Source organism: Alosa pseudoharengus, unplaced genomic scaffold (genome assembly GCF_046254945.1).
Source record: "Alosa pseudoharengus isolate Yale_2024_CS ecotype anadromous, Long Island Sound unplaced genomic scaffold, YU_APseudo_1.1 YU_APseudo_1.1_scf_2, whole genome shotgun sequence".
NCBI classification, from domain to species: Eukaryota; Metazoa; Chordata; class Actinopteri; order Clupeiformes; family Clupeidae; genus Alosa; species Alosa pseudoharengus.
Genome location: NW_027468663.1, coordinates 2,478,270 through 2,504,525, shown reverse-complemented (window position 1 = coordinate 2,504,525; position 26,256 = coordinate 2,478,270). Strand labels below are relative to the sequence as shown.

Below are 26,256 nucleotides of genomic sequence, written 5' to 3'. Positions count from 1 at the left end.
TGATTAAATTTAATTATATTATTTACGTTTCTCGCGAACCGTTCACCACAGCAATTCGCGGCTAACATAGTTTAAAAGCTGAGAAAAAGCTCTTTCATGTGATACTTGCGATGTCTGTGTGATGAGTAGGCTACTTCTCGAGTAGTTCAACTGAGAAGAATAGGTGAATTTAGACGCACTTTCTTTCTTGCGCTGTCACTTTCTCCACTGCGTAAAAGAAATTAATTTGCGCTGTGAATGCTAAGATTATTTTGACAGGCTATAGGCTAAATAAAATTCGCTATTAGTAGGATGCAAAGCAGAATATTGAAAGAAGGGCACCAAGGGCACCGTGGCCTGTAAACCTCTGATTTTCAAAGGGACATCACGGCCAATGCAAGGGGCAAAAACGTGGCCGCCGTGAAATTCCTACCCTGAGTGAGACCAAAGTAAGTGTTCGAAATAAAACTTTAGGCTACTGTGTTCTTCTGATAACGTGAGTGGAATGGATTTAATGTGCACGCGAACATAAAAAGACGCAGAGTGCAAATGATACAGTGCAAGTTTTGCGGTGAAAATGTTCCGCCTTTTAAAATCAGGTGTAGCCTAATCCAATTCGCAGTTAAAACCATCAATTAGACAACAGAATCCGTACCAATTTTGCTTCATTGTACCAGGCCTACTGTATGTCAAAAGCAGGCTCGGATGAAGCTGGGAAGGATTAAACACACGGTTTCAACACCGTGATAATCAACCGTGATAATTATGATATTTCAAAAGAAAACGGTAATTGTTATCGTCAACATTTTTATCACGGTTTATCATTATACCGGTAATCGTTACATCCCTACTTGCAGTTTGTTAAATAAAGCGATGCAGATTACATTATTTATTTCTGATTAATTGCGTCTTTTGATGTATTTTGCAACATTTGCTTGTTAGGCTGGGCTACTGTCAATGTCCTGTACAGGTCAATGTTCAACAATTGCTGGTGTAGGCCTAGGCTATTAATCAATTAGGGACTGTTCGTTATTTATTTAATTAAGGGGCTACCGGAGGAGTTTTGGGAGCGTTAGTCAAAAAAGACGTGACCCTCCCTCGCCAGCAAGAATTTTATCTATGACCCTTCAAAGTGATTGAGAAAAAACGCATGACCCTCCCCAGTCCCAACAATTTATTGATGCCTTAGGCTACTGGGTCAATTTGGGAGCTTGCATGCTACGACTCCTTCCTTGAAATGCCTTGAAAAGGCTGTCGTTTGCACAATATCAAATAATCACCGGGACTGTGATTATGTATAGCCTATAACATTAGCTGAGTCACATATTTGGCCATATGGTGTTTATCATAGGCTACATCACGAAACCAAATAGTGTAACAAAGGCGAACACTTTAACAGGGGGAATTAATTGGGCATGAATCATTGTGCTGAACGGTATTTGTCAATGAGCAGAAACACACACGACATTCAAACTATTGATAAGATGTACTGGTCTGTATCTATAGGCTAACATTGGACAAATAAATGACACTGACTCGCCATATCCTGACTCAGGAAAAAAAACATTTTCTTGCTTTGCCGCAAACTCAGCAATGAAATCATAGGCCAGTTTGCAGGTAGCCTAACGTCTTTTTCATAGAAGGGAGAGCCCAGTCTCTCCTGTGACATGGAGGTGCGCAAATAGTTTTTAATAGCCTGTTCAACTTCGAAAAGCTTTGTTCACCCGATTCCAGTCACTGATCGCAATTTCAAAGTTCGGAAAGCTTCATCTTTTTAAGTTTTAAGTGCAGTGGCCCCTATCTGCCCCCTTTGGAATTATATCTCGAGCCTATTATAAGGTCCAGTGCGTTATGTCCTGGGATTCGGATGTGCTCAAAAAGAAAAGAAAAAACACTTTTTTATAGATGGTTATGAGGAGCAATATGAGAGAGAAATTTGATGATCATTAATCGTTGTTTTGGGACGTTAAGCCTTTTCCATAGGCGTCAGTGAAGGAGATTGAAGAATGACCATTTTTTTTATACAAAAATATTTCTTAACTACAAAAACTCAGTGTCTAAAAACTCAGTGTCATTCAGACTCAACCCTCTTGTTGTTTTATTATCTTTTTCGTTGTCGTTTGAACGTTGGCAAGCAGGCATGTTGCGGTTGCAATTTAAGTGAAATTTCTACTGTCAATGTACTTGTACAGGTAAATGTTCAACAATTGCTGGTGTACAGGTTATATAATCAATTAGCTAAATCATTTGTCCAGCTGTTTAAAAAAAATTTCGTGCTACATTCAAACGCAAAAGGTGCTTTGATATATTTTTCGTTTGAACGTCGGCAAGCAGGCATGCTTTGGTTGCAATGAATGAGGATAATTGCTTTTTTTTGCATTATTTTGAATATGACTCGCTCTAGTCTCAACAGCACGTACTTTTTCCACACGCTAAGTTCTAACACACATATCCCCTCTCGCTTTCTCTCTCTACATCCCTGCACACGGTGCTTTCTTAAAGGAGCTGCACCATTTTACAACAATAGCATCTACATTTTCATATTAGAATGTTTTGTCAAGTGTAAGCTTAAACTACCGTGATCAATTTAAGTTCCCGTGCCCCCGCTGCGTCATGGAAGCAGTAAGTCAGTCGCATCAAAAATAGTAGTGGCACCCAAGTGACACCTTGTGGTTGTTTGTGTCAACTGCAGTTAGTGCCATTTCTGCTGAGAAAATGGGGTGCGTGATTCATGAAGGAACCCGTCCAAACTTAACGGGGACCCACTTTATAACACCAGTTAAGACATGTCTTATCTTCCTCCATGCCATGGAGATGGTTAATAATCCTGTATTGCATTTGCTCTGTATTAAAACGCATTGATTTTAATTTATGGCTGAAAAAGGTAGAGCATTGAAACATTTTCAATTTTAACATTTAAAATCCTATTCTTGTTTAATTGGACCATCATTTGATATCAATTTCACCCCTGTAGGCTGAATAGTAATTGAGATATAGCCATTCTAACCTGTTGACAGCCATTTTGGCAGCCATTTTAAAAATGACCCCTTTCCCAAGGTCAGATTTTACTAGATTTTTAGTATGTTATTTAGCATGTCCAACAGTACCAGAATCCATAAAAAAACCTTTTGTATAAATTTTTTTGACGTTGAACCCTATATTGACCCGCCTATATGCTACATTTCCTTAAGTTCCTTATTTTCAACTGAACTCTAAAGATAATGAATAGGCTATATGAAGTATTATTTGTTTGTTATGCCATTTATGTGTGTACATTTTGTGCATGCACTTTTGCTTTAGCATTTATTTCAGTTTATATCAGCTATATTTCTGAAGAATACAATGTGTTGCCTCAGGCCTGCTGCACGTCTTTTTAAATGTTATTTGAAAATAATCAAATATGTCTTAAAGTTAAGTTCATAAAGTAACTTTCTTTGCTTTCATTTGATTCCCAATTAAGATACACTGGTAAAAATTGCTTTAAATTGTTAATATGGACTTCTGGAATGTTTAGAAATGTCAAATAATAGAATTTTAATCATGTGATAAAATATGCAATTAACTATAGAAATTCTGCGATTAATTGCAATTTAAAAAAAAAAGATGTTTTGACAGCCCTAGTTTGTATTCTGTAAGTCACGTTGGGCAAAATCATCTGCTAAGTAACCATAACTATAGTACTGATCCTGAAAGTAGTGCTACCTCCACAGCAATCCTCCAAGAGCACCGACCTGCAGGCTTCTCTCCTATTATCCATGCGGGCTATACAGCATGAAAATGTGGCTGTGCGTACCCATGCCCTTACCAACCTTAAAGACATGCTCTTCAAGAACCAAGTAAGCCCTAAAAATCTGCAACATCATTCGAATGTCTTTTTAACTATCATCACAAGACCATATGTATCATTCTTGACATACGGTAATTATTCTTAATTCTTATTCTGTTGTAGAAATGTCTGCTGAAGTATGTGTTAGACAGTGAGATGGTGGAGCCAGTCATCTCCCAGTTGGTGACAGTGTTGCTAAGAGGGTGCCAGGATACTAACCCAGAAACCCGCCAGCTTTGTGGAGAGTGTCTTGGAGAGCTAGGAGCTATTGATCCTGGTCGGCTGGAGCTGTCAACTACAGACATCCAGGGGAAGGGTTCCACGTTTGTGGTGAGGGTGCTCTCTTTGCTTTAAAGGGTTCTCTGTTCATACAGGGAGAGAGAAAAACAGTTGCCAAAATATACTTTTATATGTTTCCCTTTGAATCAAATATAATTGTTTTTTTTAAGGTTTATTTGAAGAGTTGGTTCCAAAACGCTATATCCATTTTTGAAAACATTAATAAGTCATGTTATTTAATTGTGTATTTCAGGTAATATTTATAAAATTGCAGTTGTTTTTATTGAGTAAAGGTAAATGTAGTAACAATAACCCAATTACAGTTTCACTAAAATGACTTGGAGAACAACATTTTTAAAAATTATTTATTAAATGTGTTAAAATGGAGGATATAGCATTTTGGAATCAAGCTCTTCATTTGTTTGGGCATTTTTGCCTTTGTGTGATAGGATGGTTAGAGATTGACAGAAAGTGAGGGGGAGAGAGAGACGGTGGGATCGGGACCAGACTCGAACCTGGGTCCCCATGTGGCACAGGTGCTGTGGTCAGCTGCACCACCGCACCCCCCGTTAAAAAGCCGTAAAAAGCCGTTCCATATCAATGCTCTTTTGAATGGTAACTAAAAAAATTTTAAAAAAAAAAGGTCACCACCTGGATTTAACTAAGCAAATAAGAGCTTCTCTATGGGGGCAGTGCTATGATCTGGGGTCAGTTGCGGCTCGTCCATTTGGGCAGGTGGAGCAGAGCCCAGAGGTGGGAGTAAGTCACACATGTGCAAGTCACAAGCAAGTCTCAAGTCTTAACCTTTAAGAATCAAGCAAGTCAAGTCATAGCTTGGGTCAAGCAAGTGTCATAGTTCGGGTCAAGCAAGTCAAGTCAAGTCATAGCCAAATCATTACAAATTCATGATGATTTACCCACGTTTTCATTTTAAAATAAGCTACAGTAGGCTAGTTATGAACTTATGGAGTTTTATTTGTAACAAACAAATAGACATTGCATTCATTCAAGCCACATACATCTGGTACGGTTTATAGAATAAGATGAAGTGTATATGAATAAAAATAAATGTATTTCAAGTAGCCCTATTATAAAATAGCCTATTATTGTTTCAATATGCCTCAAATATTAGGTAAGCTACATCAAATCATGAAAATATATTCAAACAGTCCAAGTTTCACCAGTCATCTCCAGGGACCCAATAATGTTAAAGGGAACTAATCAATCAAACGCTGCCGCCGACGTCACTGCCAAACTTGACTGACAAGCGCGACGGCGCAAGGCACTTATCTCCTACACAGGACACATTCTCACCTAGACAAGGGGAAAAGTGCTGTGAGAATCATGTTCTTTGATTTCTCAAGTGCTTTTAACACCATCCAACCCCTCAGACTGGGAGACAAGCTCTTGCAGATGGTTGTGGACGCTCACCTGGTATCCTGGATTACAGGTCACCTGACCGAGCGGCCACAGTTCGTCAGACTGAAGAACTGTCTCTCTGACACTGTGATCAGCAGCACCGGAGCTCCATAGGGAACTGTGCGTTCTCCAGTCCTGTTCACGCTGTACACATCTGACTTCTGCTACAATTCTGAGTCATGCCACATGCAGAAGTTCTCAGACGATACTGCAATTGTGGGGTGTATCAAGGACGAGCAAGAGGAGGAGTACAGGAGCCTGGTGGAGGACTTTGTGCAATGGTGCAAACTCAATCACCTTCAACACTTCGAAGACCAAGGAGATGGTGGTGGATTTCTGCAGGTCTAAGCCCGCTCTGCTACCAGTCTCCATTGATAGGGTCAATGTGGAGGTGGTAAGCACCTACAAGTATCTGGGCTTACACCTGGACAATAAACTGAACTGGTCAGCCAATACTGAAGCACTCTACAAGAAATGGCAGAGCAGGCTGTACTTCCTGAGGAGGGTGCGGTCCTTCAATGTCTGCAGTGATCTCCTCAGGATGTTTTACCAGTCAGCGTTGCCATCGTCCTGTTCTATGCTGTGGTTTGCTGGGGAGGAAGCACAAAGAGGAAGGATGCTGGGCGACTAGACAGGCTGGTAAGGAAAGCTGGATCTGTCGTGGGAGCCTAACTGGAGTGAATCACTTCAATATCAGACAAAAGGACCCTGAACAAACTGATCAACATATTGGACATTGAATGTCATCCACTCCACAGCACTATTACAAAGCAGAAGAGTTTGATCAGCTGGAGACTTTGCTCACTGTCATACACAACTGAGGAAGTCATTTGTCCCCAGGGCCATTGAACTGTTCAATGCTTCACTTAAGGGTAGAGGACAGAGAGACTTCTCTGCATAGTCTGTCTGCCTCTCCACCTTCTCCATGTTTCTGTACGGACTGTCCACTAGCCTACTGTTTTACTGCTACACTGTTTACATCCTATATTAGCACCACAGTCTGGATTGTGGCCGTACTTAATACTAAATACTTTATACTTAATACTTGACCAATGGCTGTAACCCTATTACTTCAACCTATTCTTGCACTGATATAGTTTTTTAGTTCTTATATGTCCATATTTATTTTATGCTGGTCTCTAGACTATTCTTGCACTGTTGCACTGTTGAACTTACTTATTTGCACTATCACCATGATACTCACTCTCCTAGAGCACCTTACCATGCATACAGAATTACAGGCTCAGTCCCTGCCCTGTCACTGCAAGCGCCTCATGCTTGATCATCCTTAAGCACACTATATTTGGGGGCAGCCGTGGCCTACTGGTTAGCACTTCGGACTTGTAACCGGAGGGTTGCCGTTTCGAACCCCGACCAGTAGGCACGGCTGAAGTGCCCTTGAGCAAGGCACCTAACCCCTCACTGCTGCCACTGTTGATGCAGGCAGCTCACTGCGTCGGGATTAGTGTCGGGATTAGTGTGTGCTTCACCTCACTGTGTGTTCACTGTGTGCCGAGTGTGTTTCACTAATTCACGGATTGGGATAAATGCAGAGACTACATTTCCCTCACGGGATCAAAAGAGTATATATACTTATACCTTACTTATGTGGATATTTGATTTAGTTTATTTAGTATATTTAGCATAGTATTTAGTAGTTTTTTTACATTTAGATAGATAGATAGATAATTCAAGAATCTAATCTTCTACTGTCTATATTGTGCAGTGGAGTTTTTTATATTTATATACTTATATTACTTTTTCTGCTGTAAATGCATGATGTGTGTGATGTCTGTATGCTACTGAGACCTTGAATTTCCCCTTGGGCATCAATAAAGTATCTATCTATCTATCAATCTCTTCAAAATTTCTGCCCATTTTATTACTAACGTAAGGGCTTACTGTAACATATATTACTCCGCACAAAGTTTGGCCATTTTTGAGGCTACTAACCACCAGTGAGCAATGCATGCTGTAACATTCTCATCTAGAACGTTTGAAAATTAAACTAGACTGCATTTCCGGAGGGAACTGCGAAAGTGTGCTTGCCCTGGTCCGGTCACCAACGTGAGCAGACAGTGACATACGCTATGCTGAACCTGGCTTGATCCAAGCATTCTAACAGTGCCTTTCAGTGTTGGAGCAGTAGCAATACCTCAAAAGCTCTATTCAACTATTGCCTTGCGGGGTGAATGCGGTTCGTTGGATTTTACCTGTGGCCTGCCTTCGAATTTAGCTTCTATGACTAAAATCAAATCAATAAAATAAAACAACAGCAGTGATTGGCTGCAAAAAGTCACGCATCTTGCACCTCTCAAACTGGGCTATCAGGTAACCTAGAGAAAAAATTGAAATTATGAAATATGACTAAGGCATTAAAATGCTGCTTGTTTGTCAGGATACTTTTTCACTGATTTATTTTAATATATTCCATCCCCTAATTCTGTTTTACTGGTTTATTTGACAAATAATCTATATGGATTTGCTCTATAAAGACCTTATGTCTGTGTGGGATTGTTTTGAGAGCCTATTGATACATCTCAGAATAAAGGAATGTCCACAACATTAGTGATGTTTTTTGTGTGTGTGTGAATGTATTTTACTTAACTCATTGAATGTAGCTGGATACTCATGAACGCATGTCTCTAATAGCCACAATAGGAGTAATTTTAGCAACACCGTATTTTGTGTGGCCCATAACGACCCAGTGGATCATGAAAACGTGCTAAAAAAATTCACATTCCTTGCTTGTTGTTGGTACATTTTAATCCCATTCAGATTGCCACTTATCTGTGATGTAAGAGTTCAGTATAGGTTTAAGGTCTGGGGCAGGGATTTAACATTCTGTGACTTCTTCATTGAGGGCTTGCTTGGCAGCACTGTCCGCTTTCTCATTTCCCCTCAGACCAGCATGGCCTGGGACCCAGCAAAAAACTACACTCAAGTTCTGGTTCTTTAGACGTTCTAGTTGATCAAGCTCAGCTTTGGTTGTACTTTTTGCGTGACATTAAAGCCTACTGGAAAGATTTTTAATTGCAATTTAATTGAATGCAATTTACTTTTACGATTAAATAAAATTAATTTATCCCTCTCACCCATAGTTTTCTATTTATTTACAAATGTACATAGGCCTACTGTAATTACATTTATACATAGTTATTCTACTGATCTTCATACTATTCATCCTGCGCATAGACTTATTCTTACTACTCTTATAATGTTGTTTCTGCACTACAATGACACTGTTTCCACACTGCACATAGCTGTATGTTATGTACATATCTGTTATATATTTGTCATATTGAATATCCATATTTATTCTGTTTTATTATATTCTGTTAATACACTGCATATATCTATATTATTATTTCTACTATTATAATGTTACTGCTACATCTACATACATTATTCTACTTATTGTATGAGAACTGCTAATACACTGCACATATTTATATTTAATTCATATTACTGTAAATCAACTGTATACTACTGTCTACATTGCACTATATTTCTTGACCTGTCTCTGTATATTTCATCACCTTTCTATACTTTGCATCACATTGCATGCATACTGTAGCTACATGAATCACAGCTAAGATCCTTGGTTGCTATGAAGGCCAGTCGTTCTAAATGGATGGTTGCTATGGCCAAAGGCCAGTTATCTCTGCCGTTGTCAAGCGGGCATATCCTAACTTTATCTTATTTTAAACATCTCTATTTTACTTAGCCTACTTCCATACAGTGAGTCCCATTAAGAAGTGGCCACTTCATTCGCGCTTACAGTGATTCACACAGCAACATTATTAAATTAATCTGTCACCATATGCCTATGCCAACGTTTGCAAAGAGGAGAATCTTTTAATTTGATTCACAATGAAACGTTACATTTAATGTACATGTAAACAATGAGTAGGCTAGTTTTTGTTGTTGTTAGTGGTGTTACTGCATCCCTTAGTTATGCCTACAATGCAAAATTGTTCCCTCGTGATTGTTAGACGCATTTCAAAACATTGCGACGTGAAATGCCACCACAAAACATTGTGAATCGGTCTTATTAGGAGTCCTCGCTTAAGCTGTCACAGACTCAGGCGCTACTTTTAGGGCTAAAATGCTTCCTGAATTACTCTTAGTAAAAAAAAATAGGAGTCCTAAAGTTACGAGTGACGAAGTTACGAGTACAAGCATCTCATATCAAATGACCATGGCATTACACTAAGCAACATAAATCCCATAACGTTACAGCAACATCTCCTCCCTATGACATAGCTAGCAGCTTCTAGCCACACATAACAGAAGGGGCACATTTATGTGGACCACTACAACATGACTCATTATGTCTGTAACTCTATAAAACACTTACTTTCATAAAGGAAGCACACCATCCAGCACATACACATGGAAACCGATATTTTAGGTACTTGGCCACGAACTCAAAACGTGTCTCTCTGAAGCTCTGTTCTAGAATCTTTGCTCTGAACACTGTTGCTAGGCAACATCAAATAAACGAAATGATAGTCTTTTCAAGGTATTAAAAGTGTACGTGTGATTACGAATGGATGTGTGTGGTTTGCAATTAGAATAAACAAGAAATAACATTTCCAATAATTTCCCATGATAAATTACATAATATTTGCACCTTCCTTACTTGTGAAGCTCACACTGTATTTCAAGTACACTAGTGAAATATAATACAACGTTGCCACCTAGCGTTCAGATGTAGGCTATTTAACATTAACGTGACATTGCTTGCTTATTCTTTCGTCAACTCCATGCTTTTAGGAAAACAATCTTTTTATCATAGTTCTCTCTTCATTGAGCGATTACCAGCGCATTTTTGTAACAGAGATAGCTGTTTATTGTCCCTAGGTTTACAGAAACACCTATTCATATTAATACGTATAGCCTATGGAATGCTGCCGACCACTGTTCATTACGGCCCAGAATGCCTTGCATGTCTTTACAACAAAACAACACAGTAAAACCTAAATGCCCGTAAACATATGCATTTGCATACTTGTAACATTTTTAATAATAATCTCCCATCATGATATTTAACAATAATGAAAAATTTTATTTGAATACCGTGAATGTGAAAATAACTGTACTATGTCAGCAATAAATAGCTAATGTTCTCCTTACCATTTCAGTTCGTAAGTCCATACTATCCCATGGCAGAGCAAGGATTTCATGATTGGGCAAGGTTGCCCGGAGACATTGTGGCTGCCCAGAGACATTGTGCATACTTAGAAGGCATTGTGATAGATGTACCAGAACATCTGCAAATGTGGAAGGTGATAGTTACCAAATACGGGTGGGTGGTTTGCTAAATGCTGGAAACTTTTGGAATGTTTTCTTTTTTTTTTAGCTTATGCACGCTCACATTGGAGTCCTGAGTTCAAACACAAAATTTGGTATCGATATGTGACAGTGTTCCTGAGATATGGACGACTTCCTGTTTCAGAGCTTCGCCGCCGATTTCGTTTGGCTGTGACGGGCAAACACTTTCGAAAATCAAAAATCCTTCTGGTAACTTTTGTGAGGCTTGGTCCAAGGATAATGTACGTCAAGTTTCGTGGCGTTCGGACCAAATTTGTGACGAAATTTAGTTTCGCTTTCTGTTCAATCCAATATGGCGGACGAACGACACTCCCACCTGACGTCATCTTCGCGACCATCTTACACCGGTACTGACCGGACGTTTTAAAGTTGGAACGGTGTCTCTGTCTCAAAGGGCCTAGGCGCTAGAGCTGACAAAAAATTAGGGAGACGGGAAAATTAATAAAACTTAAGAAGAACAATAAGTGTGCTGCTTTGCAAGCACACTTAATTAGATATTTTCTTATATCCTATAATATCATGGATACAATGTCATAGAGAAGGCAAAGAAATAAGGCCAGCAAGCCTCATCTTCATTGTGACACGGAGTGGCCAGGCTGTGGCATGCTAGCCTAGCTAGCCAAGCCACCTTATAACCTATGTCATCTTCACAGAAGATAAAGTAGGCCTAGGTTATGTTTGCTATTCTGGCCTGCTGTGGCATGATTAATTGCAGTCTCTGAGAACTAGCAAGTTATGAATTGCGATGGTGAGTTTTGGCTATGTTAACTATGTAATTCTGGTCAGTTTTGGAATGACTCATTGCAGCCTCTGGGCAGTAACGATATACGATTCTTAACCGAAATCGCAACATTCATATCCACGATACTGTGTCGCGGTGTGGAAAGACAGAATCGCGACACACCCTTTCTAGTGTTTCACGCAGTGCTTTGCAGCTTACGCGGCCGCAAAAGCAACCCACAACTCCCGCTTTACTTATCGGTAGCCTACGTTGTCCAAAAACAAATAAATAAATAAATAATAATTTCATACCTCTCCTTGCTTTCATTGTAGACTATGTGTGCAACTTTACCAAACAGTATAGAAGTAAACCCCCTCTCCTTGCCCCGCTCTCTCTCGCGCTCCCTTCCTCTCACTCTCCCTCCCTCCCTCCCTCTCCTGCTCAATGAACACGCGCGACTTAAATAAAACATTCACAATCGTGAAAGCAAGGATGCATAGGACACTAGCTAAATTACTTTTAAATCCGCTTAGCATCATTAGCATGCTGCACATATTTGTTTAAAACTCTTGCATTGAAGTTGACTGATCATCTCAATACCAACGTTTCCCAAAAGGGCCTGTCCCAAGGAGAACAAGTATTACCTTGAAACTTAAACACACATGGGGAAACTGAACAGTCCAATCAGTAGACTATGATAGGCTAAGCTAGCCAACTATGCTACTTTGTTTACAATATTTCCAGGCGTCAACCAGACAGCTGAATTAAAGAGGTAGAGTTGTAATAAAAAATAGTAGGCCTAGGCTATAGGCTAATCTGCATAAAGTGTGCTGTCATAAATATCAGTCATTCAGAAAAATATTTTTATATCAGGATATAAAATAATAGATATATTATATTGTAATCCTCTGGTGTTCTAATCTAAGGGAGGCTATTAAAATGTTATTTAATAAAATGTCTAGCCACCCCCCCCCCCCCCAAAAAAAAAATAAAAAATAAAAATTGAGATTCGTATCGAACCGTGGGTCAAAAATCGTGATACAAACCGAATCGTAAGGTTGGGGTATCGTTACAGCCCTAGTTTTAGCCTATGTGGGGGCATGACATCACGATGGTTGCTTCCCATCGTGATGTCGGACTGCAAAGGGTTAATTCCGTATCAGGACATTTAGGCAGCCATTGTTCCTTACTTACTGCAGTATTGCAATATCAATCTCATTTATTAGATTGGAGTGGATGATCCAAACTTTGCTTACGAGCTCCTCATTGAATTGACCAGAACTTTCTTAGCCTATGCAGATGATGTCCAGGCTCAGGATGCTGCAGCTTATGCCATGCAGGTATGTACTGATATTCCACCCTCTTCATGTAGCAGACTTTGTTGGCCTCAAAATGATGCAATTATAGCTCAAATGTTTTGAGTGTTCTGGATCAGTTCTTGAGTGGATGATACTCTTGTGACTCTTCACTTTAGGAGCTTCTGGCTATATTTGAATGTCGGGAAGGCCGTAGTGACACCTCAGGTCGAAGATTGTGGAGACGATTTCCAGAACAGGTTCAGGAAATACTCGAACCACATCTTAATAGCAGGTTTACAAATCTCCAACTGATCTATAAGCCTATGAGTCCTTGTGACATCTTATTTGTCTATCAGAATAGATGCTGTGTTTTATCATTTTAAATTGATGTGTGCATTAAAGGTATAAAAGTTCTCAGAAGGTGGTTAACTGGTCAAAACTGAAGAAGCCCATATACCTCAGCAGTTGTGGGAGCAACTTTTCTGACTGGTCTGCATCATGGGCTGGGTATCTTATCAGTAAAGTGAGTACTGCTTCCAGTGCATTCTTTTTGGCATGGTACCAATTTTGATTTGTTTTAATTTTTAATTTAATAATTTTTTTTATTTGATTTGTTTTAATTTTGAGTCCAGTTTCAGGGAGTGGTCTATTAATGTGCTGTCATGACATGTATTATTTTTCAGGTGAGGCATGAATTGGCAAGTAAAGTGTTTAACTGCTGCAGATTCATCATAAAGCATGATTACAAGGTGACCATCTACCTCCTTCCCCACATCCTGGTGTATGTGCTGCTGGGTAGTACAAATGATGAGAAGCAGGAGGTATGCATTTGTACACATTTTTGTCTTGATGTAACACTGTCACTGTCACATCTTCTGCAGTGTCTCTGAATGAATGTCAGTTCAGTAACTTGCAGACAGTTTGCGTATTTGAAGTCAACAGAAAAGATGTGATTTTTGCAAGACATTTTTTCCAGCCAAAATTTACATTTTTATCAGATAACTTCTGGGATTAATTTCACAACAATCTAAAATGGAAGTTTAATGCACATTTAGGTTGACAAAAAACAGCATCTCACAACAGTTTGGCTTAATGAACAGTCTAACTCAGGGGTTTTCAACCGGTGGTCCGCGGCCCCCTGGTGGTCCGCGGCGTCATTGCAAGTGGTCCGTGACTCATTCCAGCCTGCGTAATTTCACAATTATTATTTTTTTTCCATCATTAATTTTTCCAAACCATTTCCAGAATTTTTGCGCATTGGTGTGAATACTGAACTTATTGAAAATATCTAAAATACTATATTCAAACTGACACAGGATATGCTAGCTTGTAGGCTTACAGGTCTATCCTGTGCTTTGCTAAAGGTGTGTTTTACGTCCCCAACGACGTCACACGCACATTCATAAGGTAGGCTACTGTCACTGCGCGAAATAGACCAGCATCTCGGACGGAGTTTACGTTAGGTTTCGTTGAAAATAAGCTTAATAGTTTTGTGAAATTTGGAGAGGAGTGGAGCTGTTAACTAACGTTTATAACTAAGGTGAAGTTAGCTAGTCAGTATCAGCATGGATGGCTATTTAGTAGCCTAAGGAAAGTAACAGATGGACAGGATTCTGCTGCATGCTCTTCAGACAAAGTTACAACTTCGGAGGAAACATATTGGAAACGAGAAAGAAAATACAGTGACGATTAAATGTTAAATATGGATTTACAGTAACGATTGACAAAACTGGAGAGGAGGTACCACTGTTTCGTATGTTCAATGTTGAGGCCATGAAACCGCAGAAACTCGCGTCATATGGAGACAGTTTCTTGAGTAGCCAATTAGGGGTTTGCACGGCGTGTCATCAGATCTGGACGTTGCCATTTTGGAGATACTCGCCTCATTAGAAAGCATTAGGCACCAGTGTTGTAGTCAAGTCACTATGCCTCGAGTCCGAGTCCAGGTTCGAGTCCTCAGTGTTCAAGTCCGAGTCAAGTCCAAGTAATTTAAAAAAAATTCCAAGTCAAGTCCGAGTCGAGTCCACTACTCAGCCGAGTCAAGTCCGAGTCGAGTCACTATTGATCCACGTCGAGTCCGAGTCCAGCACTAAAGTAAGCATAGCCTACATGTCGTTCCATTTTTTTCCATTGCAGATGAAATCCTTAAAAGCAAAACTGACAATCTTCTGTCTCCAAGCAGGGGTGCCATCACTTGTGTGAAAGTAGTATTGCCAAATTTCTTGCCAAACCCAATGTGTTGTATTTATTATATCGGAGAGAATACCATACCATAGCTATACCATAGGCCTACTCATAATAAATGAGCAATTCACATCCCAATCACACAGGCCATTAAGTCACATTATGCTGTTACTGACTGCTGACAATTGTATAGGCAGCTGTTGAAGTTCATACTTCACAAGAGCTAGATGAACGTTGGAGTAGGCCTATTTTGTATAAGGTAGTGTGGATCATAAAAGGGCATTTTTTTTTAAAATTCTGGCTGTTAAATAGCCTACAGTATTTTAGCGCAGTTTGGGAGGGACAGAAACAGAGCAGGGCCCGTCTTGGTAGCTTCTTTCTGACTCCCGTGACGTGAACACTGGCTACCGGCAACTGCATAATTATGTCACTTCACTGACACTATGGAGACATATTTCACGTCAATTTAACAATAGAGATGAAAACTAGCTTTAGGTTAACGAAGATGTAGATCATCTGCCTAATTAATTTATTTGTGCAACAGGCCACGTTTTCAGCGAGATGAGTGAAATAAATGTTTTTTTAAGCTGCCATCGCCATACTATTTGCTACGATATTCACCTGTTAGAAATAGAACACGTTGCTATTTCCTTTTTTTTCGTGCAGTGGATTAGGCTATCAAATCGCTCGTTTGAACAGTAACAGTAATCCAGTTCATTCGTGGTTTTAAATATAGTTGTTTCTGGCCTACCCACGAGAGGTTCAGTTTGTCAGTTTCTCGTAGGCCTACATTGACACTACATGGACACTCTACTAGGCAATTTAATGTTATGCTTCTATATTTTATGACACCACAATTAAGAAGTATGCTATATCTTGATCGGGAAAACGTTTAGTTTATTTTTCTTTCATCCGATGATAGCCTGCTGCAAATTAACAGACAGAAGCAAGGCAAGGCACGCCCCGAATGAAAATGAATGAATGGAACCTCGCTTCTCGCGTCAGTCAGGGAAAACACTGTTCACCAAGTCACGATGATCAGCTATCCAGCAGCAGTGTGTGTTGTTTAGCCTAGACTGACTGTAATCTTAGGTAATGTTATGTCATGTATGAGAAATAATATTGCCTGGCAATAGCCTACTACATTGAAATAGCGGCGGCCATATCTCCAGGCATTTTGGTGTTAAAGTTAACGTTAGTTTGCTTTGCATGTGAACATGATTGCGATGTAGCCTACGACACGAAGCAGTAGCCTAACATTCCCTTGAACTAAAATTAGTATTACGAATAATTTAGATATTAAAATCATATAGCAAATTATAGCCTAATGATATATTACAAAAAAAAGTCGAGTCCTCGACGAGTCATCGCGAGTGCGAATGCACGAGTCCGAGTCCAAGTTCGAGTCATCAGTGCTCAAGTCCAAGTCAAGTCACGAGTCTCTAAATTTAGCTAATGACTCGGACTCGAGTTCGAGTCTCGGACTCGAGTACTACAACACTGTATCAGCTTAGGCTGTGCGGTCGCAGCCCCTTACTTGCAGTTTCCCAAACATTAACAAAGTAGCTCTCACAAAAACTGTTTGGAAATCGCAACCAAGTCTATATTTGCAATAATTAAGGGGAGTAGGAGGCTATGAGGCATATATTGGGGCAGCCGTGGCCTACTGGTTAACGAACCCTGACCAGTAGGCATGGCTGAAGTGCCCTTGAGCAAGGCACCTAACCCCTCACTGCTCCCCGAGCGCCGTTGTTGTTGCAGGCAGCTCACTGCACCAGGATTAGTGTGTGCTTCACGTCACTGTGTGTTCACTGTGTGCTGAGTGTGTTTCACTAATTCACGGATTGGGATAAATGCAGAGATCAAATTTCCCTCACGGGATCAAAAAAGTATATATACTTTATACTTTATACTATACTCTAGGCCTATTTTGCTTCCCCTGGCACTGATAAGGGGTAGGTAGAGTCATTCAAATATTTGGAAATCCTTGGTGAAAACATCATACTGCCCATAGAAACCAATAGAAATGTAAAGTGGGTAAACTTGAGTCTATTGTCCATTAGAAATGGACTGATATTTCTCAGGAATGCTACCACAGCTGATATCTGACTACCCATAACCTTAGCACTGGATTTTTACAATGAAAAGTATGCTTTTATCAGTGCAAAATACACTTTTTGTGAAGGGTGCCAAGACTTTTGACCGTGTCAGTTTGACAGTATTTACTTCCTGCAGCATTTTGGTGATATTTTGTGTTGAATTTGGAGAAACCAATTGTTGTTTCAGTTATGGTAAGCTATTGAAATGGTCCTGGTTTGTTTGTTTTCTCAAAAAGACTCCAAAAGTGTGTGTATTTTGCTTAAAAACCATCGTTTCTAAAGGGGTGAAAGACTTCTGTCAGGGACTGTAGATATATGCAGTGTATTAACATATAAACAGAATAAATATGGATATTTAGTATGAACCATATAGACAGATATGTACAGCTATGTGCACTGTGGTAACAGTACCATTGTAGTGCAGAAACAGTAACAATATAAGAGTAGTAAGAATAAGTGTATGTGCAGGATGAATAGAATGAAGAGCAGTAGAATATGGCTATGTATAAGTGTACAGTATGTACATTAATAAATAAATAGAACACTATGGGTGGGATACAGTAGTGCAATTGTCTGTGAGGGGAGGGGGGTCTCTTGAGGGGCAAAAATGTCTGCAGAATGTTGCCACCGAATTGTCCGGGGGAGAGGGGGCTGTTGATTGGCAAAAGTCCGCACAATGTCCACCTCCTTGTTGTCCCTGTCAAGTTTGCCATGGTCGTGGACACCTCAACAGGCTCAGGCAAGGAGGCATCGGGCAGGGGGCATAGTTTGTTGGTTGTCACCAGGTTGCAGAGCTAGAGAAGCGGTGAGAAACCAGCGATGCATTTTCACCACCCTCTCCAGTGCTTTCCGGTTGGAAGCAGAGCAGTTGCCATGCCATACCATACTGTGACACAGTTGACGAGGATGCTCTCGATTTGCAAACTTGACAATGGTGTTAGAGCCATGTGCAGGTTTGCAGTCATCGGTGAAGAGGGAGTAAAGGAGAGGGCTCGGTTCATTTGCAGTATGAAAAAACACTTTTTGATGGTTCAGACTTTCGGACCAGTTACAGAAGTTGAGGCCTCTAGCTACCAAATAACAGATAATAAATGGCCTAAAATGAGCCGCAGAGGCATACGGGAAGAGTAGGAGATAACATAGCCTATTTAATTGGTGTGACAATTTGGTCTAAAAGTCAATTAGAAAAAAATGCATGCATTAAAATACCGACATCTACAACATTTTTTGAGAGGATGAGGGAGGATAGAAAAGACAGCAGAGCAATGCTCTCTGAATTCTGAAGCTAAAAAATATCTGCGGCAGTAGTATATTAAGGTACGTGAAGCCATAAGAAAACCAGTGCTTTTAGGTAGGAAAACCCACCAAATTGACATGTCAACGTCAGACACACGACTGTAAACAAACCAATTAAAGGGAAAAGGCAAAGGTGGTAATGGTAGGATGCAGGGACCTGTGTGAAGTTGGCACCCCATATGGTGAAAATATGAATAAAAGTATTTTGATTAATTTGTGCATCGTTTGTGCACAAACTGTCTTAAGGATATTTAACATTAAATTGTTTAGTGACCTGGGGTCACAGCACCCCATCAACATCCAAATGACTCGAAAATGGTGGGAATCGTTTGTGCTTCGTTTGGCATGATTGTGGAGGCAAAATAAACATTTGTGCACCATTGTTTCTTGTGTTTTTAATATTTAAAAAAAAAATATATTTTGCTGGTGAATGACATCACTTCCCTGTAAAAAAACGCTTAACCCTTTTGTGCCCATTTTGTGCCAATGTGAACATTCCATGACACACAAAACCTTATTTCTTGAGTATAATACATACCATCAATGGGATATTCATACCATTGTAATCAGAAGGATCAGTTTTATTAAATGATGTAAATACATATGGTAATGTTGATATAGTAATGAACAGTCTTTGAAAATCCTCTCCAAATGTATACCGAAATTCATTAACATTTTATTCCATTAAAATAAAAATGAAATTTCATCTTATTTCTCTACAAGATAGAGAAAAATATAGAGTGTATGATATGTTCACAAGTTGTGGGCTATTTAACAAAAAAGACTGAATTGGAATATCATTAACCTTTCAAAAGTTATGATACATTTAGTGATCAGTGTAAAAAAATGCAGGAAACAGGATTTAAAATGTTGACAGAATTCACATTCTCTTTCTCACCAACAACATAAAAGTATGCATAAAAACTAATAATGAAGTCAGACACAATGGTTTAGATTGATTTGGTCTATAAGAATAAACCATTTATTTGTATAAGCAAATGCTACAGTCAATAAGAATGATATAAAAAAAATATATACCTTCCCGTAATACAGGAAGTAAGTATATTGTGTATTTATTAGGGCTGTCAATCGATAAAAAAAAAAAAATCTAATTAATTACATACTCTGTGATTAATTAATCTAAATTAATTGCATATATAATTTTTGCTGTGAAAGTATTTTAAATATTTAAATGCAAATGAATCATTGAATAATCAGCATTAGTGACATTAAAGTTCAAAAACTCTTATTATTTTTTTCACTGTTCAAATAACGGCCATAATAATCTATGATATGACCTAATATGCTGAGGAAATAAATTCAAAAGTGCTTCGGGAAGAAGTTTTTTCTTCACATACAAGGCATTTCAACAATTGTCAACACTTATTTCTTTGCATTGATGTGCGACTATAGAGTTGATGAACTCCGGTGATATACAAATTCCTTGCTGCCGACATTGCAAAGGACTTTATTTTCAACACTTTGTTTTTATCAACACCATCAGGCCGTTTTATAAAAGTAATTGTTCCAATCAATGATCCAGGCAGCACGTTTTCTTCTCTCTCCTTCATTTTACAGTCTAATTTTTACTGACTAGAACGGCTCGGGGTCAAAGGTCATAAGGAATCGATTAATCTGCACTAATTTTTTTAATCAGTTATTTTTTCTCAATTTAATTAATCGAAATTAATCAGTTATTATGACCGCCGCGCAGCGAAGCGGCGGTCATATAGGTTTAGTCAGATTTTTTTTTTTTTTTTTTTTTTTTTTTTTTTTTTTTCGCATGTCCAAATTTCCGTCAATGATTCCCGGGACACTGAAAGACCGGGGTACACGAAACTTGGTGGGCATGTAACCCCACATGGATAGCATGGAACCATCGTTTTTCGTTTTGATCTGTAGCCCCCCCGCTGGACTGGACCCCCCCGAAAGGAGGGTAGGGCAGACACAGTTTTCTGTGAATATCGCGAGAACCGTAGGGTTTAGAAGGACCTTTTTTTTTTGTATGTTGATCTCAAGGGGCCATGTCAACCCATTCCATAACCACTCATTTCATGTATAGCGCCACCTAGTTAAACACAAAAAAGTAAAAATGAGGTGTTGTAATCGCAGGTATCTGTGACCTAACATAGTCAAAACTGGTGTAGGATCATTATGACACCCTCTGAATGCACGCCAAGTTTCGTGGAATTCCGTTCATGGGGGGCCACACAATAAATTAATTTATGTTACTATACACCAACTGGCCTGTAGGTGGCCGGAGACAGTTTTCTGTGAATATCTCGAGAACCGTAGGGCCTAGGAGGTCCACCTTTTTTTTTGTATGTTGGTCTTAAGGGGCATGTCAACCCATCCCATTACCACTTATTTCATGTATAGCGCCACCTAGTTAAAAATTAAAAAGAAAAAATTAGGTGTTTTCATCATAATATCTCTGGCTGACATGGTCAAAACTGCACGAAATTGAAAGTGTAGGATCATTATGACACCTTCCGAATGCATGCCAAGTTTTGTGAACTTTCGTTCATGGGGGGCCTTACAATAAAATAATTTATGTGTACATTTAGTGACCGTACACCAACAAGGATTCCTGGGACACTGAAAGACCGGGGTACACGAAACTTAGTGGGCATGTAACCCCACATGGATAGCATGGAACCATCGTTTGTCGTTTTTGATCTGTAGCCCCCCCGCTGGACTGGACCCCCGAAAGGAGGGTAGGGCAGACACAGTTTTCTGTGAGTATCTTGAGAACCGTAGGGCCTAGGATGACCAATTTTTTCCGTATGTTTGCCTCCAGGGGTCATGTTAACCCATTCCATGTGCACACATGTGCATAAACAGATACACACGCACACACATACATTCACAGTAATCATACAGAGGGCAGTGCTTCGACTTGGCCAGCCTCACTCGCGGTCCGCGCGTGGGATCACGCGACTTTAATTTGTATTTTCCCAGTGATACGCTGCAACAACCCAAACAACCGGTAGATGGCTCAAGTGAGCAGGGTGTCTCGTAAAAAGAAATGGAGCCTGGAAAACCCTACACAGACTTCACTACAGACTTTAGCAGACTGGTTTAGAAATAATTTAATAGCCAGAAATATGCCTGCCCTGCCCTAATAAAGAAATATTTGGTTAACTGCGAGTGAATCCCGTTTGCAGCCGTAGAAGAAACGCAGGACAAATGAAACATTCTGGTTTTCTCGGAGTGCAACGATGATAGACATCATTTGGACAAAATATAGAGCATATTAACCTCTGTTGCTTAGCCAAATGCCTTCCTGTTACGTCCTGTTATCACGGAGTTACAGGCGATAAACGATTTTTGATGGTCACAAGTTTACTTCATTAGCGTTTTTTTTTATTATTAAAGAGTGTTTTTCATTTAAAGGTTTGACTTTGTGCTTATTCAGTAGAGCATTTAGTGCTCTTCCCAATCCCAGACGTTCACATTGCATGTTTGTTTGTAATGGATGCAACCGCGAGATAGGCTACCCGTTTGAGTTGTTAACAGACATGAACCAAGACATATAGCCCAGCAGCAATCTAGGGACTGTTCGTTATTTATGGAAGGGGCCACCGGAGGAATTTTGAATGCTTCAGTCAAAAGTTGCATGACCCTCCCTTGACTGCTAGAAATTGTTCAATGACCCTCCGACAGAATTGTTAAAAATGACATTTCCGCCCGCGCTGCTTTGCGCCACAGCCACACACTGTGATAACCTTCTTAAATCAATCTTTCCCATGAGCTTGTATGCTACCAGTCCTTCCTTTTCAAATGTGTTGCGCCTGTTTGCACAATTTCACAAATAATCATATGTGATTAATAATATGACAAATAATCCCTGTGCACGGGGACCGAAACAATGCATGCCAACTTTTTCCGTGTTTCTCAAGTATTTTAATTTCCCCCCGCTGTTTATTTTTTTGATTATTAAAGAGTGTTTTTCATTTAAAGGCTTGACTTCGTGCTTATTCAGAAGAGCATTTAGTGCTCTCCCAAATCCCAGACGTTCACATTGCATGTTTGTTTGTAATGGATGCAACCGCGAGATACGCTTGTCATAGGCGCCGATACCATGGGTGCTCCGTCTCTCGGGCACCCACTGAAAACATCGAGCACCAACGTGTGCCAGCTTACAGTCCCGGCTAAATTTACATTAATTTAAAATCAAACATCGCAGTTTATGTTAAATTCAGCATCTCTCATAATGTGATTGGATATGTTGCTGTCAATTCCCTACTCCATATACTAACCACCAATGAGAGCGTCTCTCGTACGAAAATTCCTGACACTTCCCACCTGAAGAATTAACGCAAGGCTTTGTCGGGTCTTCAGCCCTGAATGTTTAAAATGTATATAGCCCTGAATATCATTTTAAAAGTAGTCTGACAAAACATATTGTTTTGGGACACAGCTAAACACTGGTACCTCATAGAACGTCTATAACATAGCCTAGGTGGTCGCAACTCACAAAAGTAAAGCAGATAGAAAGAACTCACGCAAATCTAGCCTACAACACGCAGACAGCTTTATGCGCAGGGGAGAGAGCGCGCGCGCACACGCACTGTGCTTTATGATTGTTGCCTTCTGATGGTATCTTGCTAATTCACTGAACTGCATTAGGTGACACAAATGGTATTGCCTTTATCTTATAACTCCTTGTCTGAGCGACTACCACCTATGGTTTTTAAAAGTCAGATGTTCCCTGACAAAGACATTCGAAAATTAAGAATGTTTATTGACTTGAAAAATACACTAATTTTTGCAAACTCCCTTCATTCAACCCTTGAAGACATCGCGGTCTGGTGCGCTATGTAGATCGTTTCTCGTACCATTTAATTTCTCAGAATTTAGGTCTACTAGGCCTACAATAACGTCATCACCAAATACATCTTTTATTTTAAGTTGATCAACCACAAAGAGTAGCATAGGCCTACTGTGCACTGACGACTGTAGCAGCCCAAGGTAACCAGTTGTTGTAGATGAGAGGCAACCCCTTGTTTCAGATAGCCTGGACAACATGTTACCTGGGTGTTGCCTACGTTATTAATTAATGGTAGCCTACAATAGTTAATTGATTCGCGTAACACATTAGTTGGCTCAAAGAGTAGGGAATCAGGATGGAGAGAGTCACGCGTGTGTTGCTTTTGCGGGATCGAATCCAGTTTAATGATAATTTTCAAAACATATTTTTTACATGTCTTTTGTCCTATTGGCTGTAATGTAGCCGAGCGCTCATGGCGTATGAAAAGCGACTTCAAACTGCCTAAAACAACTTGTTTGTGAATGTCTGACAACTGCTGCAGCGCATGCACGCGCAAGGAAACCAGTAGGTGGAGAAACCAGAAGGCACACAACACCGGAACGATTTCGCATAGGCTACTCAATGGTGCTATTTCACACGCATTATAGCGACCCCCACTCACCGGGGTTAGGTGGAAGGTGTTAATAGACGATTGGCGTAGCCTACAGTGGACTAGGGCTGTCAAAATTGCTCAAAATGACGTTTGAATATCCCCTCTAAAATAAAACAAAAATGTATTCGAATATATTGGAATATCTAGGCTATATTATTTGCGCATTATGTCAGTGATGCACATCATGTCATCTGTTTTTAACTTTTTGTATGGTTATTGCTTGACAGGGGGGATCCCAAGCAGCTTTCAGCCATAAGGCATTTCCTAATTCACCTGACACTGATATTCAAAATGTTGAAACTATTTCGGCATAGCCTATAAGCAGTTTAATTAAATGTAATGTTAGTTGTAAACAAACGGGCTACTTGGTGAGGCTTGGCCTCACAGATGCACTCGTGCCTTAAATGGCAATACAAATCTTCACGATAGGCCTATTAACTGACCGCCCGATTCACGTTGGCTGGGGGGCAGGGGGGGGGCATCAGACATTTGTTCCCATGGGTCTATGACTTGTTAATCCGTCCCTGCCCCCAACGAACGCAACTTTCCACCTCTGAGACAGCTGAAAAGAAGTCTAGAGGACTCCTAACTCACTAGACCTACTTACTGTAGGTTGCGCAAACCACAAGCCTGCATTCGAGGCAGGCCTTCTGTTGAAGATTTTTATATAAATCCTGCGCTAACAGTAATCCTCCTACCTCCGCTACCACAGCTGTGGATAGTGTGGCATGCTCACGCTTTATGTCTCCTTCTTGCAAACTAGGCCTATAGCCCAACCATTTACGTCTTCAAAAAATAACAACTTGCCAGATATGCCTTCATATCTTTGGGCTTCATTCAGCATTTTGTTCTTCCACTGGAAATGACTCTTCTACATTTGCTGCCTGCTGCATCCTTTCTGTTTGTATTGTTTAGAAAATGTTTGACGTCTTGAGTTAATGCATTAAACATTGTTTGCTGGGAACCAGCCACAAATAGCCTACAGATTCTTGCGTGCGTTCTCTCCAAAATGTGCCCGTTCTATAGGCTGGCCAAGTGCGTAATTCACAAATGCATAAAGCAGATGTATTTGTGTATTGTACATAAAAATAAAAATAACCTTTCAAGCAGTCAATTGACTACATTGCAGTCAATAAGTAGTGCAAATTACGAAACCAAAACGTGGGTTATAGTTGTCTAAGCCTCTGCTGTGAGGCCAAACCCATGAACAAAGACGCATTGATATCTGCAATAGTTTTTTTTTTTTTTGGCGAAACAAGCTCACAGCCGAACGAGTCATAGCACTGAAGGGAGAGGCAACTGGCATGTGATCTCCCCACGGGCCAATGGATGTACAAGTTTTCTCCTGTGCCTACGATATTTAATTCAGTGTTTTGTCAAGTTGCAAAATGCCATTCGTTTTAACGAATTTTTATGATAGTACCCTATACAAAAAGTACTTCATACTATCTTAATTGCTTTATACTCAATACTTGACCAATGGCTATTGCATCTGCCTATTGAAAGTGAGAATGTGGCATGTGATCTACTGTGTAGGCTTCATAAAATAAAATAAACAGATTGCTAATGGCCTACAAGCTGATCTGGGGTGCGTTTCCCGTACAACTACGGAGGTTAGCTTTTTACTAAAAGGATGCATCGTTCAACTAACCAACATGTAAGTTACGACTGTTTCACAAAACTGTCGTACTTACATAGTACTGTAAGATTGGACCATGATATTTTCCAAACTTCAGTAGTCTGGACTAAGGTGGTTAATGACGTTTAGTAGCACGTGAACGGGCAGCTGCACATACTTCTGTGGCGCATTGCGTTAAGGCCGGCAGATGACAGCCGCCGTTGCACAGCAGTTACCAGTCCCCTGTCCAAGAGTGCGAATCTGGGTTAAGACGTTGACAACAATATTGACATTGTTGTTTACCTAAGTTTATCTTTTGTGCAGATCATATTATCAAAATCAGAATCAGCCTTCTTGGCTTGGTTTGCGTAAACTAACAAGCCCCCCCCCATGAAAATCAAAGGCTACATATTCTCAGCTGACTTGTCAAAAAGTGCGCACCACCTTATTATTATCTACGTTTTACTTACGTGCATGGCTGCAAATTGACTTTTAATTTATGTATTTTCTGCCTTGGGCATTTTAAAATATGGATGTATGGTGGTTAGAAGGGTAAATATCAATTAGAAACCTAAATATATTTATAATTATTAATTTGCAAACAAATAACTGGCGTCAGTGACATCTTTGACATGAAGATCCCTGGAACTATGCTTCTAGCATTCTACCACAGGTCGAGAGGTGTAGTTGTAACTACACAACTTTACGATAGTGGTTACGAACGTTCGTTGCTACTATGGTTTTGGGAAACACTAATGTAGTGTAACGATGCAT

At 39.8% G+C, this 26,256-nt stretch overlaps 1 protein-coding gene across 5 annotated transcripts in view; it reads left to right on the top strand.

Moving 5' to 3' along the window:
• The window catches only part of atr (ATR checkpoint kinase), a 197,147-nt gene that overhangs the window by 70,716 nt on the left and 100,175 nt on the right, over positions 1–26,256 (top strand). For all 5 annotated transcript variants that reach the window (XR_012988518.1, XM_076293382.1, XM_076293381.1 and 2 more), the window contains exons 21-26: positions 3,690–3,815; positions 3,929–4,135; positions 12,788–12,901; positions 13,036–13,151; positions 13,262–13,382; positions 13,543–13,680. Coding sequence is in view for 4 of the 5 variants with exons in the window: in XM_076293382.1 (XP_076149497.1) it covers positions 3,690–3,815; positions 3,929–4,135; positions 12,788–12,901; positions 13,036–13,151; positions 13,262–13,382; positions 13,543–13,680 (822 nt within the window). In the remaining variant the exon portion in view is untranslated. The remainder of the gene's footprint in view (positions 1–3,689; positions 3,816–3,928; positions 4,136–12,787; positions 12,902–13,035; positions 13,152–13,261; positions 13,383–13,542; positions 13,681–26,256) is intronic.